The sequence below is a fragment of the Clarias gariepinus genome, chromosome 25, assembly GCF_024256425.1.
Source record: "Clarias gariepinus isolate MV-2021 ecotype Netherlands chromosome 25, CGAR_prim_01v2, whole genome shotgun sequence".
Lineage (NCBI taxonomy): Eukaryota > Metazoa > Chordata > Actinopteri > Siluriformes > Clariidae > Clarias > Clarias gariepinus.
Genome location: NC_071124.1, coordinates 9,857,920 through 9,874,881, shown reverse-complemented (window position 1 = coordinate 9,874,881; position 16,962 = coordinate 9,857,920). Strand labels below are relative to the sequence as shown.

The 16,962-nt window shown below is 35.5% G+C and overlaps 1 protein-coding gene across 1 annotated transcript; it reads right to left on the bottom strand.

Moving 5' to 3' along the window:
- Window positions 1–5,277: 5,277 nt before the first annotated feature.
- Window positions 5,278–6,425, bottom strand: foxl2a (forkhead box L2a). The gene has a single exon (XM_053486153.1). It carries the CDS (start codon window positions 6,272–6,274, stop codon window positions 5,369–5,371), a length of 906 nt encoding a protein of 301 aa, XP_053342128.1. The 5' UTR covers window positions 6,275–6,425; the 3' UTR covers window positions 5,278–5,368.
- Window positions 6,426–16,962: the final 10,537 nt, after the last annotated feature.

Sequence of the window (16,962 nt, the reverse complement as noted above, 5' to 3'; positions counted from 1 at the left end):
ATAAGATCACATTATCATGCATAAAACTGAAGGCTTACTTTGAGTCCAAGGCCCCAAAGTCAAAAGACTAACTGTTAAAATCAAATCCTAACTTTAGCAGTCATATCAAAGCAATAAATCAGCATCCACAATCTAAAACATACATACAGTAGGTTTAGAAAAAGTACTCAGGTAGATAATGTTGACATTTTGCATTGGCGATTACAGACCTGGTTTATAAAAGCTGCTACTAATTTTAAAACCACTTGATGGCTTCTGCTCAAAATACAATACATGACCGACTTATTATTATTATTATTATTATTATTATTAATAATAATAATAATAATAATAATAATAATAATAATAATAAAAATAATAATAATAATAATAATAATAACTAAAATAATAAAAAGTCCGGCAAATCAGACTAAGTCATCACTAAGTCAACACTAACTTTGAGAGAGACAATGATCTCCTGAGAACATCTCAGGTTATAGACAATTTTAAACCATTGCCTTATTCATGTGCCTTTTATTAAGACTCACAGGGCAACAGTTTATTTATATTGTAAAACTTAACTATTAATGTATCTTTCCTATAAGTAAAACTTATATACGTGCATGGTTTCCAGATTCTACTGTTGTGTACATTGCAATTTTTCCTCACTGTGTTTCTGTATTAGTGCCTGCTAAGCCTGCCTTCAAACAGGAAGAAGTTTGGCAAAGGGATTGTACCTAATGGGCCCCATATGAGGATTGTGCAAGGATATACAGAATAGACAGTGTAGTTGGGAGAAAATGTCATGTCCTCATATAAAAGAGCTAACAAATGAACTAATGTTGCTGGTGTATATATATATATATACATATATATATATATATATATATATATATATATATATATATATATATATATATATATATATATATATATATATATATATACATACACACACACACACACACACACACAGATATATACAATATATATAGCATATTGCATACAATATTTTACATATTCCTTTGTCATACACTCTGGGGAAATTTGCCATCTAATTTTTTCAGCAATATTTAAAAATGTGGTTATTTAAACACCTTAAAATCTTTCTACCCTGATCTACTTGGAAAAGAATCTGCCAATTTATTCTAACTATGGATATCTGCAGTGAAAAAAAAAAGGTACTGTATTGGCACTTGTCTCGAGGACAAGCAGGACCATAGTGCTATGGTAATAAAGTATATATTAGCTGTAAAGGACAAAAAGGCATATTGTACATGGACAGGTCATTCATGGAACAGTGTATTCTGTTCAAGCATGCTGCATGGCTTTAAAATGGAGAACCAAAATTGTTCATATAATAAATTTCCAATGGTAAGGAGCTCCATTTGCCAAATTAATGTGTTTTACAGAGCCCTTAGTAGTGAGGGAGAGTTGCAACATGTAACACAATATCATAAGTTCTCAAGAATGTTATCAGTACATCTGCAGTCAGTGCAACAGCGTGAATCAGGAAGTGTTGTCTGGTCAGGTACTATACAAGGCTCAATGGCAAGCATGTGGTCCAACCTGATCTGCTCACAATCTGTCGTTTTAGAAACAAACTTTATGTTTTGCAATTTATATGTAATTATTGTATATTATGTACCAATTAGGGCTGATGGTGAACTCAACTTAAATGTCAAAGCAAAATCGATCATATCTAATTTGATGTACAAATGTCAGATTAATATAGTGCACAACATAAGAATGAAAAATGATTAAATAGGATCAACAGAGCAAAATGATGAAGTTCACCTAAATTTATTAGACTTTTTAAAGTTTAGTGCTTCCTATAGCCTTTGTTCACAGATATGTCAAGCCACTATAACTGAAGATAATGATCTTGCCAACGTCCACTATTTAATCACAAAGAAACACTCCCCTCAATCCCACTGCCGCGTCTAGTGTCTAGAATGACATGTACACCATCAGCACATGCAGCATTAATGCATAGCATACTGTAATAATGTAGAAAGGCACATGGGTATATGTGAGCAGCCTCACACTACACTTAAGTAGGCTACAGATCTGAATCCAGATCAGGAAACTGTAAAGCCACTGCAAAGCTGAAAAACCACTTTGGTAGTGAAACTCAAGGAAACAATATTCACAGCTAAACAGAACCACATAACTAAAATTTTAATATAGCAGTTAAAAAAAAATGACATATTGAGATGTTTCTTTCTTTCTTTCTAGCTCCTTTCCTTACTTAATTTGGGGCATTGGCGCCTCAGTGGTAAGTTCCTCACCTGCCATGCAAAAGGCCCAGGTTTAAGTCCATGCCAATATTTCCAGGGTTAGCATTTGTGGCAGTATTATCTCAAGGGTTAAAACGTTGAATTGCTGATGAGAAGGTCAATGGTTCGAGCCCCAGCACCACCAAACTGCCAATGTTGGGCTTTTGTGTAAAGCTCTTAACCCTGTTTGCTGCAGGGGGTGCCATATCATGGCTGGGATATGCAAAAAATAAAAAAATAAAAAATTTCAGTAATGAATATGTGACAAATAAAAGCTTTTCTTTGTTTCTATCTTTCTTTTTTTCTTGTTGCTTTATTTAGACTCTAGCTATATGTAGAACCAAAAGCATAGTATTTTGTTGGAAGTAACTGAAATCATGAGTTACAGTTGCTGTTTTGCAGGACTAAGGCACTACTGTGTGGATGAATTCCTGACACGTCTTACACACCCCACCCCCTTACTGGGACATTTATGCGGGTGCATTGTGAGTCACTTTCTGCAGGTGCTGCTTCTCCCACCTGCAGAAAGATAAACAGCAGGGGAACAGAACACAAAAGCACAATAATAACTTCTTAATACAGAATTTTTCAGTAACGTACTGGGAAATTGGCAGTATAGTCTTGGGTTGTGTATGCAGTAATGATAATTTATTAAAATTGATTTTAAGTTTCAATAACCTGCTTAGTATCAATGTTAATAAAGATTGGCATATTGTATTATTTCATTGTGTAAAGAAATTCTTACATATATATATATATATATATATATATATATATATATATATATATATATATATATATATATAATTATATTATTATTATTATTATTATTATTATTATTATTATTATCAGTAGTGGTAGTAGTAGGAACAGTAGCATGTCAATCCGTGGACAAATTTAAGTTCAATTTATAGTTCAAAGGACACGACTAAAAAAACAAATAAAACTAAAGCTGTGTCAGTGAAGACAGATAAACGGTGAGATGGAGTAATGGAGTCATCAATCTTAAACTTCTTCCTTTTTCCTTTTTTTTGTTTCGAGTTCTCAAAGCTTCCTTATCCTCCCTTTTGTCCGGTCTGTGTTAAAAATACTTACAGTTAGGTGTTGATGCGATAAATACATTTAAAAGGCAAATCAAAACAAAAACTTCCGAAACATAAAGGTGTCACTACAGCCTGGGCAGGGGGAGATAAAAAACAGAAAACAAAATCACCCTGATAATCTGAGTTTGACATTGATTTTGAGGATTTTTTAACCTGATCTGTTATTTGTAAACAGATACAGTATATTAAAGATATATCGATAAACAGTTAAAAACGTAAATCTTTATTTTCATATCGAAATATAGCTAGCAGTTTTTTTTTGTTATTATATACATCTGTTTCTAGAATGCTTATATTTATCTGGCATTTATCTGGAGCAACAATGTTATTTTCTTTTTAACTGAATCATTTCTACCAAACCAATCAAACAAACAAACAAACAAACAAACAAACAAAATAGATGTAGCATACAATACTATTAAATAAAGATTATAATAAGATTGCGATTGTATTAAGAGTCTTGCAATAAATTGTGTTTGTAATAATTTACAGTGTATAGTTATGCAGTTTTATTGTTATACGCATCTATTAGAATAAAATGCATTATAAACTGTTTTAATACAGTTTAGTACAGTCCTCATTAAATAAATAAAATACGCTCTATGTTCGTGCGCTTGTGTAAAACAGTCAAGTATCAGTCTTCCTCGTTTGTTCGTTTGTATTTTGCGTTATTTATTTAATTTAGTGGTACATAATTTATAGGAAAACAAACATTTTATTGGAAAGGGTGGAACAATACAAAACCAGAACATGTGAGCCGCTATGGTGTGACTGAATTATATAAAGCTGTCTTTATGTAAACTGTTAACCGTCGAAATACGATCACATACTGTAAATGAAAATGAGATAGATTTTAATTTTTATTGTAAATAATGCGCGCACCTACCATTATTATTTTTTTTTTAAAAAGGGAAATGTTTTGACAACACAAAAATTCATTGTTTTCCTGCAGCACATACCGTTTTTGGTCAAAAATTAAAATAGTTATAATTTTAATATTATAGGAATAATTATTGTATAATTGTAACACTTAAAAATCAAGTCGATGAATACACATAACGTTGATAAAAAATCATATTCATTAATAAATAATAATAATAATAATTATAATAATTATTATTATTATTATTGTAATAGTTTTGCTATCACCACAATAATGTCAAGATCACTGCGTCGTTGTAGGAGAAATTAGTTTATTATGAAAACTAGAAAAAAAATATTAAAAAGTGCTACCTAAACATGGTCCCTGGATTTTTGCGGATATTACCATTATTATTATTATTATTATAATTAATAATAATAATAATAATAATAATAATCAATCACAATAAAACCAAATAACGGTATCTTTCAGAACAAGTGCGCGTTTGTGTTCGAGTCGCAGCAACAACAAAGTCTTGTAGAAAAACATTTTAAAAAGACTTTCCATCTTTTAATGCATCACCCAGTCCACACTGAGAGCGGTTTTTAGGTAAACACTGCTGATTGTCATTCTTCAGTTCATTTTCTCAGTCTTATTGGACTGATTATTGTCGTCTTAAAATAAATATGAAACAAAAGGGAAAAAAATACAAACGTAATGTCAGAAGAGCGATTGATGAATTAATGACCAGGTGACCCGGTCACAGGCTCCTTCTCGTCACTGAATTTAAAACTTAAGACTTTATGAACATGAATGGCATAAAATATGTACACTGTAAATTGTTTTATGTGTGTTATCTCATGGTGAGCTAAAAATCCACGTTTGCAAGTGGAAATGGAAACGAGAAATAACTATTAATTAAATAAACATGTTAACTATTTTCACTGAGCTGTTTTTCTTCTTAAGTGAGACCATTTTGATCCAAATTTCCGTTTTGCAGTAGAGATAAGCACAAAATCCAAACCTCATCACACAGGAGAGAACCCCGTGTTTTGTTCCACTTCAGTTTTATTTGCACTTGTGTCCACATCTTTAGCCCTTGACAGAAATATATTTAAAAAAGCATATTAAGTCTTGGATAAGAGCTATATATCGATCCGGGTGTGTAGAGCGGAGTGTTTTCCCTCGTGTTCCCAATAAGGGCAGTGCATCATAGGTAGCTCTGTAGGCTGCCGCGAACACGCGAACTGAAGCCCGGTGCCGTTTCCAGTCGAAACCGGGGGAGACGCGGCCGGACTGAGCTGCTGATGGTGCTGATGTGTGTGGTGGTGGTGGTGACTCACGCCGTTGTATGAATTGACTATGGCAGGCAGTGTCATTGTCTGCATGCGAGAGTAAGGGTTGTACGAGGAGTGCGCGGACAAGCCTTTGACGTTCACCGGACTCACGCTCCCGGTCGTCATTTGGCACGACGTGTACGGCATGGGCGCGGGAGGCTGCGCCAGGGGCCACGAGTTGTTCATGAACCCAGGCTGTAGATATTTAGGCGGGGAGAGGTAACCGTAACTGTCACCACCGAAGAGAGATTTCCCGGGTTGGAAGTGTGCCGGTGCAGGTCTGAACGGCCTCTTCATGCGTCGCCGTCGTCGATAGTTTCCCTTCTCGAACATGTCCTCACAGGCAGGGTCCAGGGTCCAGTAGTTCCCCTTCCTCTCGCCACCGCCTTCCCGGGGAACCTTGATGAAGCACTCGTTTAGTGACAGGTTGTGTCGGATGCTGTTTTGCCAGCCTTTCTTATTCTTCTCGTAGAAAGGAAATTTACCGATGATGTACTGGTAAATACCTGAAAGTGTCAGTCGCTTCTCTGAGCTGTCGCGTATAGCCATGGCGATCAGCGCCACATAAGAGTACGGCGGCTTCTGAGCCGCGTCTGCTTTCTCTGCACTTTTCACCGCCGTACTGTCGCTCTTGGTTTGCTCTTTTTCTGCGCTGCTGGCTGTGTCCATCAGGCCCCCGGTGCTCTCCTCCAGGCCTAGGTAGGCGGCCATCATCTCACACAACCCAAAATTAATCCAGCAAATGTTTGGAATGTATCCTGTGAGCAATTATAAATGAATACACACACTCCAGTGCCCTCCGAGGTGACCGGAAATCACAGTCTCCGTCTCTGCGTCCTTGTGTCCGAGTTAAAATGTTTTCCAGCCTCACGCTTCTTCTAAAGCAGATAATCCAGCAGAAGGAGGGCAAAACGCGGCTTGGTTTGCGTGTTAACCCGGCCCCCTCAACACACACACAAAAACACACACACGCACACACATACACACACGCACACACACACACACACACGCACCACGCGAAACAGACATTTCAAATTATAACAAGTAATTACCAATTACTGCAATTACTGCCATTACTACTTGGCAATAACAAGTACTGTAACAGGTACTGTCAGGAAATAATATAGTCTGTAAAATATTACGTTTTTGGAATTGACTTTCAGTTTTATACTAAGTTGAGAAGTTCACGCAACAGGGTTGTCTTGAAAATTCTCGATGCTGTTATTATTATTTTTATTATGATAATGATGAGGATTATTATTATTATTATTATTATTATTATTATTATTATTATTAGTAGTAGTAGTAGTAGTAAAGGTAGTGGTGGTGGTAGTAGTAGACATACTACCGTTTTCATAATATTCTTAGAATAATAATAATAATAATAATAATAATAATTATTATTATTATTATTATTATTATTATTATTATTATCATCATCATTACATTAAACATTTAATATAAAATATATAAAAAATATCCTTTTTTAAAAACCAAAATATATGTTACTAGATACCTTTAAATATACTTTTTCCTATTCATTCTTATTTAACTGAAGTCAATGTTAAGTCCACAGGGCCACAGTGCATCATACAGGTTACAGGTAAACACGGGTTTTAAGTAGTAATATTATTTATTTTATATTTAGCACCTTATAAAAACTCTGATCATAATACATATTTTTTGCATTTTATAGGCTTTTTTATTTTTTTTTTATTTTGTTATTCTTGGGTCAGTAATCTCATAAAAAACAAAAAACCTATAAAATGCCAAAAATTCTTATGATCAGAGTTTTTATTTCCAATCACGGCTAGTTCTAAGCATTTAGCATACTTCTTTAATTTGTATGTTGTGTCATAAAGTTCAAGATTTTACAGTTTTAAATGTAGGGAAGCTTCTCTGTTAACAGGCAGCAGGAGGAGACGCGTCAAGGGCTCGGTAACTGCAGAGGTGCGTAGCAGAGTTCTGTAGCACTTAATGCGAATATCACTAAATAAACTAGTCTATTTTATTTTCTAAACTAACAACAACAAGTTTCAGTATAAGAAAAGCATTTGGGATTAAAATCGGTCACTGTTTATTGCAATAAAAATGAATTTGTGTTCGAAGGTGAGCTTGCGCCAGATTTTTAAGTGAGAACGTAACTGTGATCACTTCGTCCATGCATTAGGATGAGGAAAAGAGAGAGAGAGAGAGAGAGAGAGAGAGAGGGGTTATTTATTTTAAAATCATTAGATATTTTACCTAAAACATGTTATTGATGGACGAAACGTCAAATGGGTTTAGTATTTAATGCAACATGATGCATAAAGCTTAAATTTAGCTTCATATTAATCTGGTTGAGTTTGGCCCCACCTGTGGGCTGTAATTGCAGTAATTTTATTATAAGCAGCTATTCTTTATTATTATTATTATTATTATTATAGTAATAATTTTGTATGCTATAATATAGCAAATTATGCAACTAATAAATGCCTAAAAAACAATAAAAAGTTAATATTTTGTAAGTATGTAAATATATAAAATTTAATGGATATGAATAAAAACTGACATGCATATTAAATATGATAAGAAAAACCGACATGCATATTAGCAAGCTTCTTTTTCAGCCCTATGAAATACCAATCAGTATGTATTAATATAATAACAACAATCTGTATCAATAGCATAACTATTATTATAGGGACGTTTATAGAATTTATTTAAAATACGAAATAAGTACTATTTTTACTTAAAATGTGGACTTAAAATTGACTTCAGCCATATAAAAACAAATATGAATTTTTTTTAAAGCTGTCTAGTAACACATAAGTGTATTTTAAAGCTTAATTGTAAATGTTCCTAATATTTGAGTAGCTTCATGAGACCCAACTGTCCTCACAATTTTACATTTTCTCCCAACCACATTATGTGTACTGTATATCCTTGTAAGGCCCTCATATTAAGAATGTCAGGAAAACTCTTTTTGAAGCTCTTTTAAAGATCCCGTGCTAATAAACAGAAACAGTGGGGATATAGTAGAAGGTACAACAAATTAAAGTTGATCTAAAATTGAGAGAATATTAAGAAAATAATTGTTAATGAATAATATTAAGACAGTAAAAATAGTTAAAATTCAGAAATATGGACAGAAAGATAAAATTTTTATCTTTAAAATGATAATTCTTATGAAAAGTATCTACAGGACTAGTAAAATGTTTTTATCAAAAGTTTGGACACACATTTTGATTTATTTCTCTACATTCTACACCAATACTGGAGATTTCAAAATTATAAAATAACAAACATGGAATTAGGTAACTAAATAACAACAAAAACACCACCAACAACACCAACAGTCAGTTGTTAGTTTAAGACACAAAGGTCACCTGTTCTGGAATAGTTCTTGCAAGAACAATATTTTAAAATCCATTTGCAAAACCCATTACTCAGCATGATAAAACTGGCTCTTATGAAGACCAACCTAGGAAAGTGAGACTAAAACCTCTGCTGCAGAGAAGAAGTTTATTTATAGGTATCAACCAATTAACAGCATAACACATTAAAGCCGTTATTAAGTATTTACAGAGCATAAGTATAGCAGGCATTTATTATTTATTATTTAGTATTATTTACCTGGTACATGAAATACATGGTATTTCATGATTTATATTTCTTTCTACATTGTTTAAAAAAAAAAAAAATAAACAAGCAAGACCATGGAATTAGAATGTGTCCAAACTTTTGTGACTGATAGTGTAATTCAGAATGAGGTGTAATAAATATGACTTAAGCTAATTGTCATGAAAATACCATAGAGGCACTGAACTATTAGCCTCCACTATTCTTATGTCACTGAATAAGTTTGTACCTGGTTAGTTTTTAGATCCTGATCATTTGTGTATGTATATTTCGAGTTATCTGTTTACCTTTGCCTTGCTTTTGTTGTGTTTTGTATATTAGCTCTAGCCTACAGTACATAGTTCCTGTTCCAGTGTCTTGTTTGGTTTGGAGTGTGTGTTAATATGCTCATTAACTAACTGTCTGCACCTGTTTACTCATCTCTTCTCAACCCTGACACTTATCCTGTAAGTGGTATGTTAACCCGTGCTAGTCAGCTGGCTAACATAGAGATGATTATGAACAGTAATTGATTTTTTTTATATTAATTTATGTTCAACAATAAATCATTTAAAAATTCTGTGTCTCCAGAAACCTTTTTACACAATGATTATTTTCTTTAATGCAATATCAAATTCATCATCATTATCAGAATGGGATTATTTTTTACATTTTAAATGTAAATTATTTGGATGTTCCCACAAGTATTCTTTTTATATTAAAAGGTATTATTATTATTATTATTATTATTATTATTATTATTATTATTATTTAAATAATTCTTTTAAAAAAACTAAAATGGCTTAGTTTGTAAGTATTTACCCCTGCAGTGTGAACTGTACATTTTAAGTAATTTTTATGTTCATGGTGTTCTTTGAATTTTTTTTAGTTTAACATTATCCTCATTTTTCATTATACACTCAAATTAGCTGGAGAACATTGATGGACAGTGATTTTTAGGTCAGTTCGCATATTCTTTTTTTTTTTTTTTTAACTCACTAAGTCTTGTCTTTACCTTGACAATTCTAAAAACACAAACCTTGTTTTTTCCCCAAAGACATTCCTTTGAAGGCGGCATTGTGGCTTAGTGGTTAGCACTGTGACCTCGGACCCTCAGGGTTGAAGGTTCAATTCCCGCGCTGGGTTTGCATGCGTGAAGTTTTGGTGTGTTTTCTCCGGGTACTTATAGGCTTCCTCCCACAGTTAAAAGACTAAGATTAAGCAAACTGGTGTTCCCAAATTGTCCGTAGCGTGTAAATAAGTGTGTGACTGTGTGCATGTATGCTCTGAGATGGATTGGCACCCTGTCCAGAGTGTACCACGCCTTGTGCCTGAGGTTTCCTGCATAGGCTCCAGACTTTGTGCAACCCTGTATAGGATAAGCAGTATAGAAGATGAATGAATTAGTGTTTTGGTTCACTGGCCTGTTATCCTGTCCTATCCTGTATAAATTTTCACCCTAGGTGCACATGTGGCTGACTGGAACAGCTATGTTTCATTAATTTGTTTTTTATTTGGCTCAACCTGCATGACCTGTAAGGGGCAACAAGTGTTCTAGATCATCCTTCTTAAAAGCAGGCTTAGAGTATAACAATCATGCTATCACCAGCATGCTTGCTCATTAGAATGGTATTACCTGGGAGTTGGGCTATATTAAGTGGGCAGGAAACATTAGCTTTAGCTTTAAATCAACAGGCTCCCCATTATTCTCATTAGTTCACACACACACACACACACACACACACACACACACACACACACACACATATATATATATATATATATATATATATATATATATATATATATATATATATAGAGAGAGAGAGAGAGAGAGAGAGAGAGAGAGAGAGAAAGAGTATATCAATTCTGATGTGGCTGAAGTCTGACCTTTTGCCCCCAGTAAGGACAGGGAAACCTAGCTCTTTGGGCTGCCTTTCTTGCCCAAGCAGTTTAGCTTGATCCTGGTAGTGTCGAGGTTGTACCATATTTTTTCACTTTGTTATAATGGATTTCACAGTGCTTCTTAAAACGTCATGGTCTTCACAACAGCAGGACTGATCTGATATGCCATTTTAACTGTGATATCTCCCAAGGTCAGAGTTTTTTTTTTTGTTTTTTTTTGCGCAAGCTTACAATTGGACACAGATGGATTTAAAATTAACACAGGTGTACCTTGTTTAACATATGTAGTATGATATTTAGTGTGAGTGTGAAAATTTTAACCAGTTCTAATTTAGATTGCCAAAGGGAAGGCAGGGGGTGAATGCTTATCACGTGTGCATTTTTTAAACATTTCTCAGGACATCTAAATATTTTTTCCTATACAGAGTCACTTGCCCATGAAATGGACATGAACAAAAATCACATTTCAATAAACTTCATTTTAATGCTGGAAAACAAAAAAAGAAAAATAGTGGGTGCAAATTCTAACTATAAATTAACTGTGTCATAATGTCAGGGGGAAAATAGACTTCTTTTGCAATCTTGCTAAAAAAAAAAGACTGTATTTACGTGATCTAATTATTGAATTCAGTTAAATTAAAATGTATTAGTATTACTCACTCACACAGTAGTCACTGAATTGACTTACTCACTCATCTTCTATTTAGAGCACCAGGCAGGACAATCCTTCGCAGGGCACACACACATACTGTACACTCACACACTCATTCATACACTACAGGCAATTTGGAAACACCAATTAGCCTAATGTACATGTCTTTGGACTGTGGGAGGAAACTGGGGGTACCTGGAGGAAACCCACCAAGCACGGGGAGAACATGCACACAGAGACAGGAATCAAGTCTGGCAAGAAATTAGTATTAACGCTTCATAATTAATCACATAAAAAACGTCGACAATTTCCCTGAGATAACATGAGGATGAAATTTTAAGGGGAACCAGATGCTAAAAGGAAACTCATCTTTATTTGGGTTATCCTAGATAGCAAAATGAATCCGTTTTATAACTGTATGTTGCAACTGTATAACAGGAAATGTGTTTAACATTAAGAACCAGGCAATGATTTATTCAGGTACTGCTAATTATTGAATTATGTTTGGTTGTTGGTAAAGTAATTACTTAAAAAAAAAATTAAGTACTTATTGTAAGTGATAAAAGTGAGTATAAAATAAAATTTCATTTCATTTTAGATTGTTATTAAATTAGGTATATTTGCCATTTTGCATTTTAGTCTTGGTTCGTCTAAAACCTGTGTTATTAACAGAATGGCTTTTGGTCTTTACGTAATTGTTGTTAGAACCAAGATTTTGATTTAATTTTTCTGCCGAAACATGAAAGCAATGCAGATTTAGCATGTACGATAAGTATATTCTCAAATAAACCCATCCATCTATCTATCGATCTATCGATCTATCTATCTATCTATCTATCTATCTATCTATCTATCTATCTATCTATCTATCCATCCAGAAATGTTCAATAAGGTCAATCAATGAGGCTTACTTACTTAAATTAAACTCACATTATATATATAAAAAATTTGATCTAAATAACCCCATGCATCAGAGAACACATGAGACACTTAAATATATAAAGGATATTTAATAGTGTCAAAATCGAAAGCGTATCTCATTGCAGCTGTGACATTATTCGACTATTCATCAAATGTTTAACATGTATTGGAATACAAAGGAGTGTCAAACAGTTGGACAGGTTACAAAACAAAGCAGGCTATGTTACTGATTTGCAGCTGTAATGAATTCTGAAAGGCAGAAATTCTGATCCTCCTGCACTTCCTGCCCAAGAACTGAGGCACAAGGATGTTTATGATTGCTCATGCAGGAGGAATGCGAGGACAAGTTCACTGGGTCAGAAAAAGACCTGTGCAACACACATACTCTCTCTCTCTCTCTCTCTCTCTCTCACACACACACACACACATACACACACACACACACACACACACACACACACACACACACACACGCACGCACATTTAATCTTATTATCCTTGTGAAGACCTACCATTGATCTAATGTTATGCTACACTGAAGCCTTAACTCTTACCTTAACAACCCAAATCAATGTTTTTTTAAATACTTTTTTTTTTTTTCATTTTTTCTTTCTATTTCTTTCTTTTTTCTTTGAAATCATTGTTCCTTTTTTGACTAACCAACTCTCCTAGCTATTTCAACACTATTAGAAATTGTTAAACCAGCCTGCCCCAACACAAACCCAATCTGTTTTAGAATAAACCTATTTAAATATTTAATATAACAAATAATTAATATTTATATAACACCTACATTTGAACCTCACTCCTTTTTATACAGCTTTATCCTGTATACAGGGTTGCAGGGGGCCCGAATTCCACCCCAGAAGACTAAGGACATAAGGCGGGGTACACCATGGACAGGGTGCCATTCATCACAGGGCACACATATACATACACTCACACACTATGGCCAAACTTGGAAAGCCAATTAGCCTAATCTGCATGTCTTTGGACGGTGGGAGGAAACCGGAGTACCCAGAGGAAACCCACGAAGTACAGGGAGAACATGCACACAGAGACAGGAATTGAACATGACCGGAAAATTAGTTGTATTCATTGCATTTGAGACTGGATGTTCATTTTATTACAGTGACCTAACTATCAGTTGGTAGAAAAACTCAAAATAATAAGTAACTGTTTTATTCCTCTTTAACACCCTTCGTTCACATCATGATGTGAATCTCGTGTCAGGATAATGAACAATCACTGACACCATTTAATTACTGATGATTGATCGGCAGGTGGTCATGCAGGACAAGAAAGAAACTGAGGTCACAGAAATTGCAGTGGACAAGCTCCACATCTGAGAGGTGGTTAAGGGCCTTGTCTTAGAGGATGGCCTGGGCCTTACTGGAGATGTCTGAAGGTTTTTCCAAAATTTGTGGCAAATGAGAACATTAATTCTAATGATCATAAGAACCTGTGGCCAAATCCACATGCCAGGGTTAATGGGAATGAATACGTACTGTAATCCTTTGTTTTGTTTTTTTGTAAGAGAGATAAAGAAGACTGCAGTTAGAATTTTTCTTTTGTTGAAATCTTCTGTATTTATTGCATCTAATTGTTGCTTTCATTTAAAGGGAATCTATGTTATTTACAGTGTTGTATTTCATCAATAAATTTCAGATTTGTCCAATGATTCCACTGCATCTGGAGTATTCTACAGTATCTACTGGTCCTTTTCCAGTAACATTTCGTGTATCGACATGATGAAATATGTATCATATAGTCTGCACAATAATATATAACTGGTGAATAAACAAGTAAACAGTGAAATGATTGGTTTCTTTTGTGTAGGTATTCTAAAAATGTCTGTAAATCTGTAAATGCAAAGTTTTACCAAAAATATGAATGCAAAATGTTTTGAACATTGGATAGCTCATGGTACCACTGTGACCACTGTGATGCTGAGCCTATATAGTCAGCACCTTCTTTACACCTCAGAGAACATGAAAGCATATGTTCAGTACCAAGGCCAGCTCTGCCATAATTCAGCATGGCTCGCATTAAATCATCACTCACAGGGCTGAAGTCATCATCCAGCTAAGGGCAATCAGGTCTCAGTCCAATAAGGAGTATGACCAGGGTTTCTCTCCCCCTGTGTGTTATGCCAGTCTTTGACCAGTCCAGAGGACCTCCGACATGAAGTAGCTCAGCAAGACGGGGCCACTGCCAGACCACCTTCTTAGCCTCCTTAGCTTCTATGCCTTTAGTTTTGGTCGATCTCCACTAAATCCCATCAAGCTGCCTGCATGCTTGACTCACTTTTACTGAATCCTCCCTCCTGTAACCACTGATTTATTAAATAAAAGAGCACTTTCTGCTTTATCTGCATCTCCCACATCTGTGTTTGTGCTTGTGTTTTGGCTTAGCATCCTTTGCAATGATTGAGAATGCGGGAACCAACTTAGAATCAGGGGCTCACCCCAGCCAGCCTCCCAGGGTTTACATGATACAACAGCTGAGCTGACCTGGCTGCTGACGGCAGAGCTGCCAATATTCCATTACCTGACCCCTCAGGAAAGCCTAGCACCAACTGTCATTGCTCAAACTGCACTACAATGTGGAGGTCTTCCCTCCAATTTTTTTTAAAGTCAGCAGAGCAAAAGAAATGTCCAAGGAGAAATTAGCAGCTCCTTATCTCCTTGCTCATAGGGGAAGCACTGCAGGCCTTTGAATAGTTGGAGGAGTATGAGCAGCTGAAAAGGAAGCTCCTCAGCAGTTGTGAACTCTCGAGCTTTCAGATGGCAGCTCCAACAATGGACTTATGAACTTCCCCACTGGACTGCCTGCATCTGGTTGCCAGTGACTGGCTGCATTTTGAACTTCTGACAGCTTAAAAGATCACAGAGAAAGTAGTTCTTGACTTGCGCTCTTACCTCCCTGCAAGAAAATGGTGGAGGTGCTGGAGTGCTCTCTTGAGCAAGAGAGAAAAGTATGGAGCAAAACCCCTTTACACTACTGTATATTCCTCCACAATGTTGGGAGATCACATGCCAACCAAACTAAAGCCACATGAAGCATCTCCTCAAGGGTTTTGGGCTTCTGGTCACACTGGCAAGGACAACTTAGCAACACCCTCTATGTCAGTCAACATGGGAAGAGATGCAATACACAGTGGAAGATTGATGGGGAAAACATACTGTCACTGCAGGGTTGATTCTGACTTACACACTGTGCTTCTCTTTTTAGGTCGTGGCAGGCCTAGACTGCTGCAGGAATAAGGAAAGCAAAGAACACATCCCTTCTTTTGTTGACAGCCCCACTATTTCAATAAAAGACCTGTTAAACCCTGACCAGTCTGTTTGGCCCATGGCCAGTAGGATAGCATGGTCATTGAGACTGAATGTGAAATTAATTGTCATGTCATAAACATGATTGTTTTCCCATCTCAGCAGGAGATGCATAAATACAATTTAATCATCAGTAGAAAAAGGATCCCCACCAAAAAAACTGCTGGAAAGAGGAGAAAGGTGATCACACCTGACCCACATCCTACTTCATCGTTCAGGATGGGGCGCCGGTATATTATGCACATAGAAAAAAGGAGAGCAGCATAATCTCCTGGAGTAAAGAACAAAATGGAGAAAATTAAAGGTCACTGATGTTCAGGCCTTGAGGCATAAGTAAAAATTCTGTCAGTGCTGCCCTGAGTGCTGGAGGACAGCACCCAGGAAGCTGAAGGCTACATTGCAAAATAATTGCTTCTATTCAGCTGGGTGGGTCTATCCAAGGAGCTCCTGACTGACCAAAGTACTCTGAAAATATGCCGGTTCTTGCAGGCCTCCTTGTACCACCCTCAAACAGATAGTAGAGCATTTTTAACCAGACATCACAACAGCCATGAGAATTCCAGCTTGTGCTGCTGCTTCTTTCCAATGTTAATTGCAAATTCTTTTTCCCTTACTGTCACAGAACAGTTTGGCCTGTAAACTACAGTGTTTTTTACAGACGCACATTACCTGGGGAACTGTTTATTATCAGTGTTATGTATAGTTAAAACATATTGAGGTTTTTAATCCAAAGAATTACCATTCTAACTGTGAACCACGGAGGTGGTAGCAGATTCAATTTCTTATCAATGTTTAGCTCGAAAAGAAATTGAGTGGTTCACTTAAAAAAAATATGGGAGGATTATCTAGAAATATTGAAGCAGCACCTCAAGATATCAAACAGAGCGTTAAAGCTCAGTTGCAAGTGAGTCTTCTAAGAGAAATATCATCCCAAACATACTCGATTCAATTCAGTTTAATTTATTTGTATAGCACTTTAAACAACTGAC

Bases quoted from the DNA above. Each gene is read 5' to 3' on its own strand.
- foxl2a (XM_053486153.1), bottom strand. From the start codon at position 6,274: ATGATGGCCGCCTACCTAGGCCTGGAGGAGAGCACCGGGGGCCTGATG.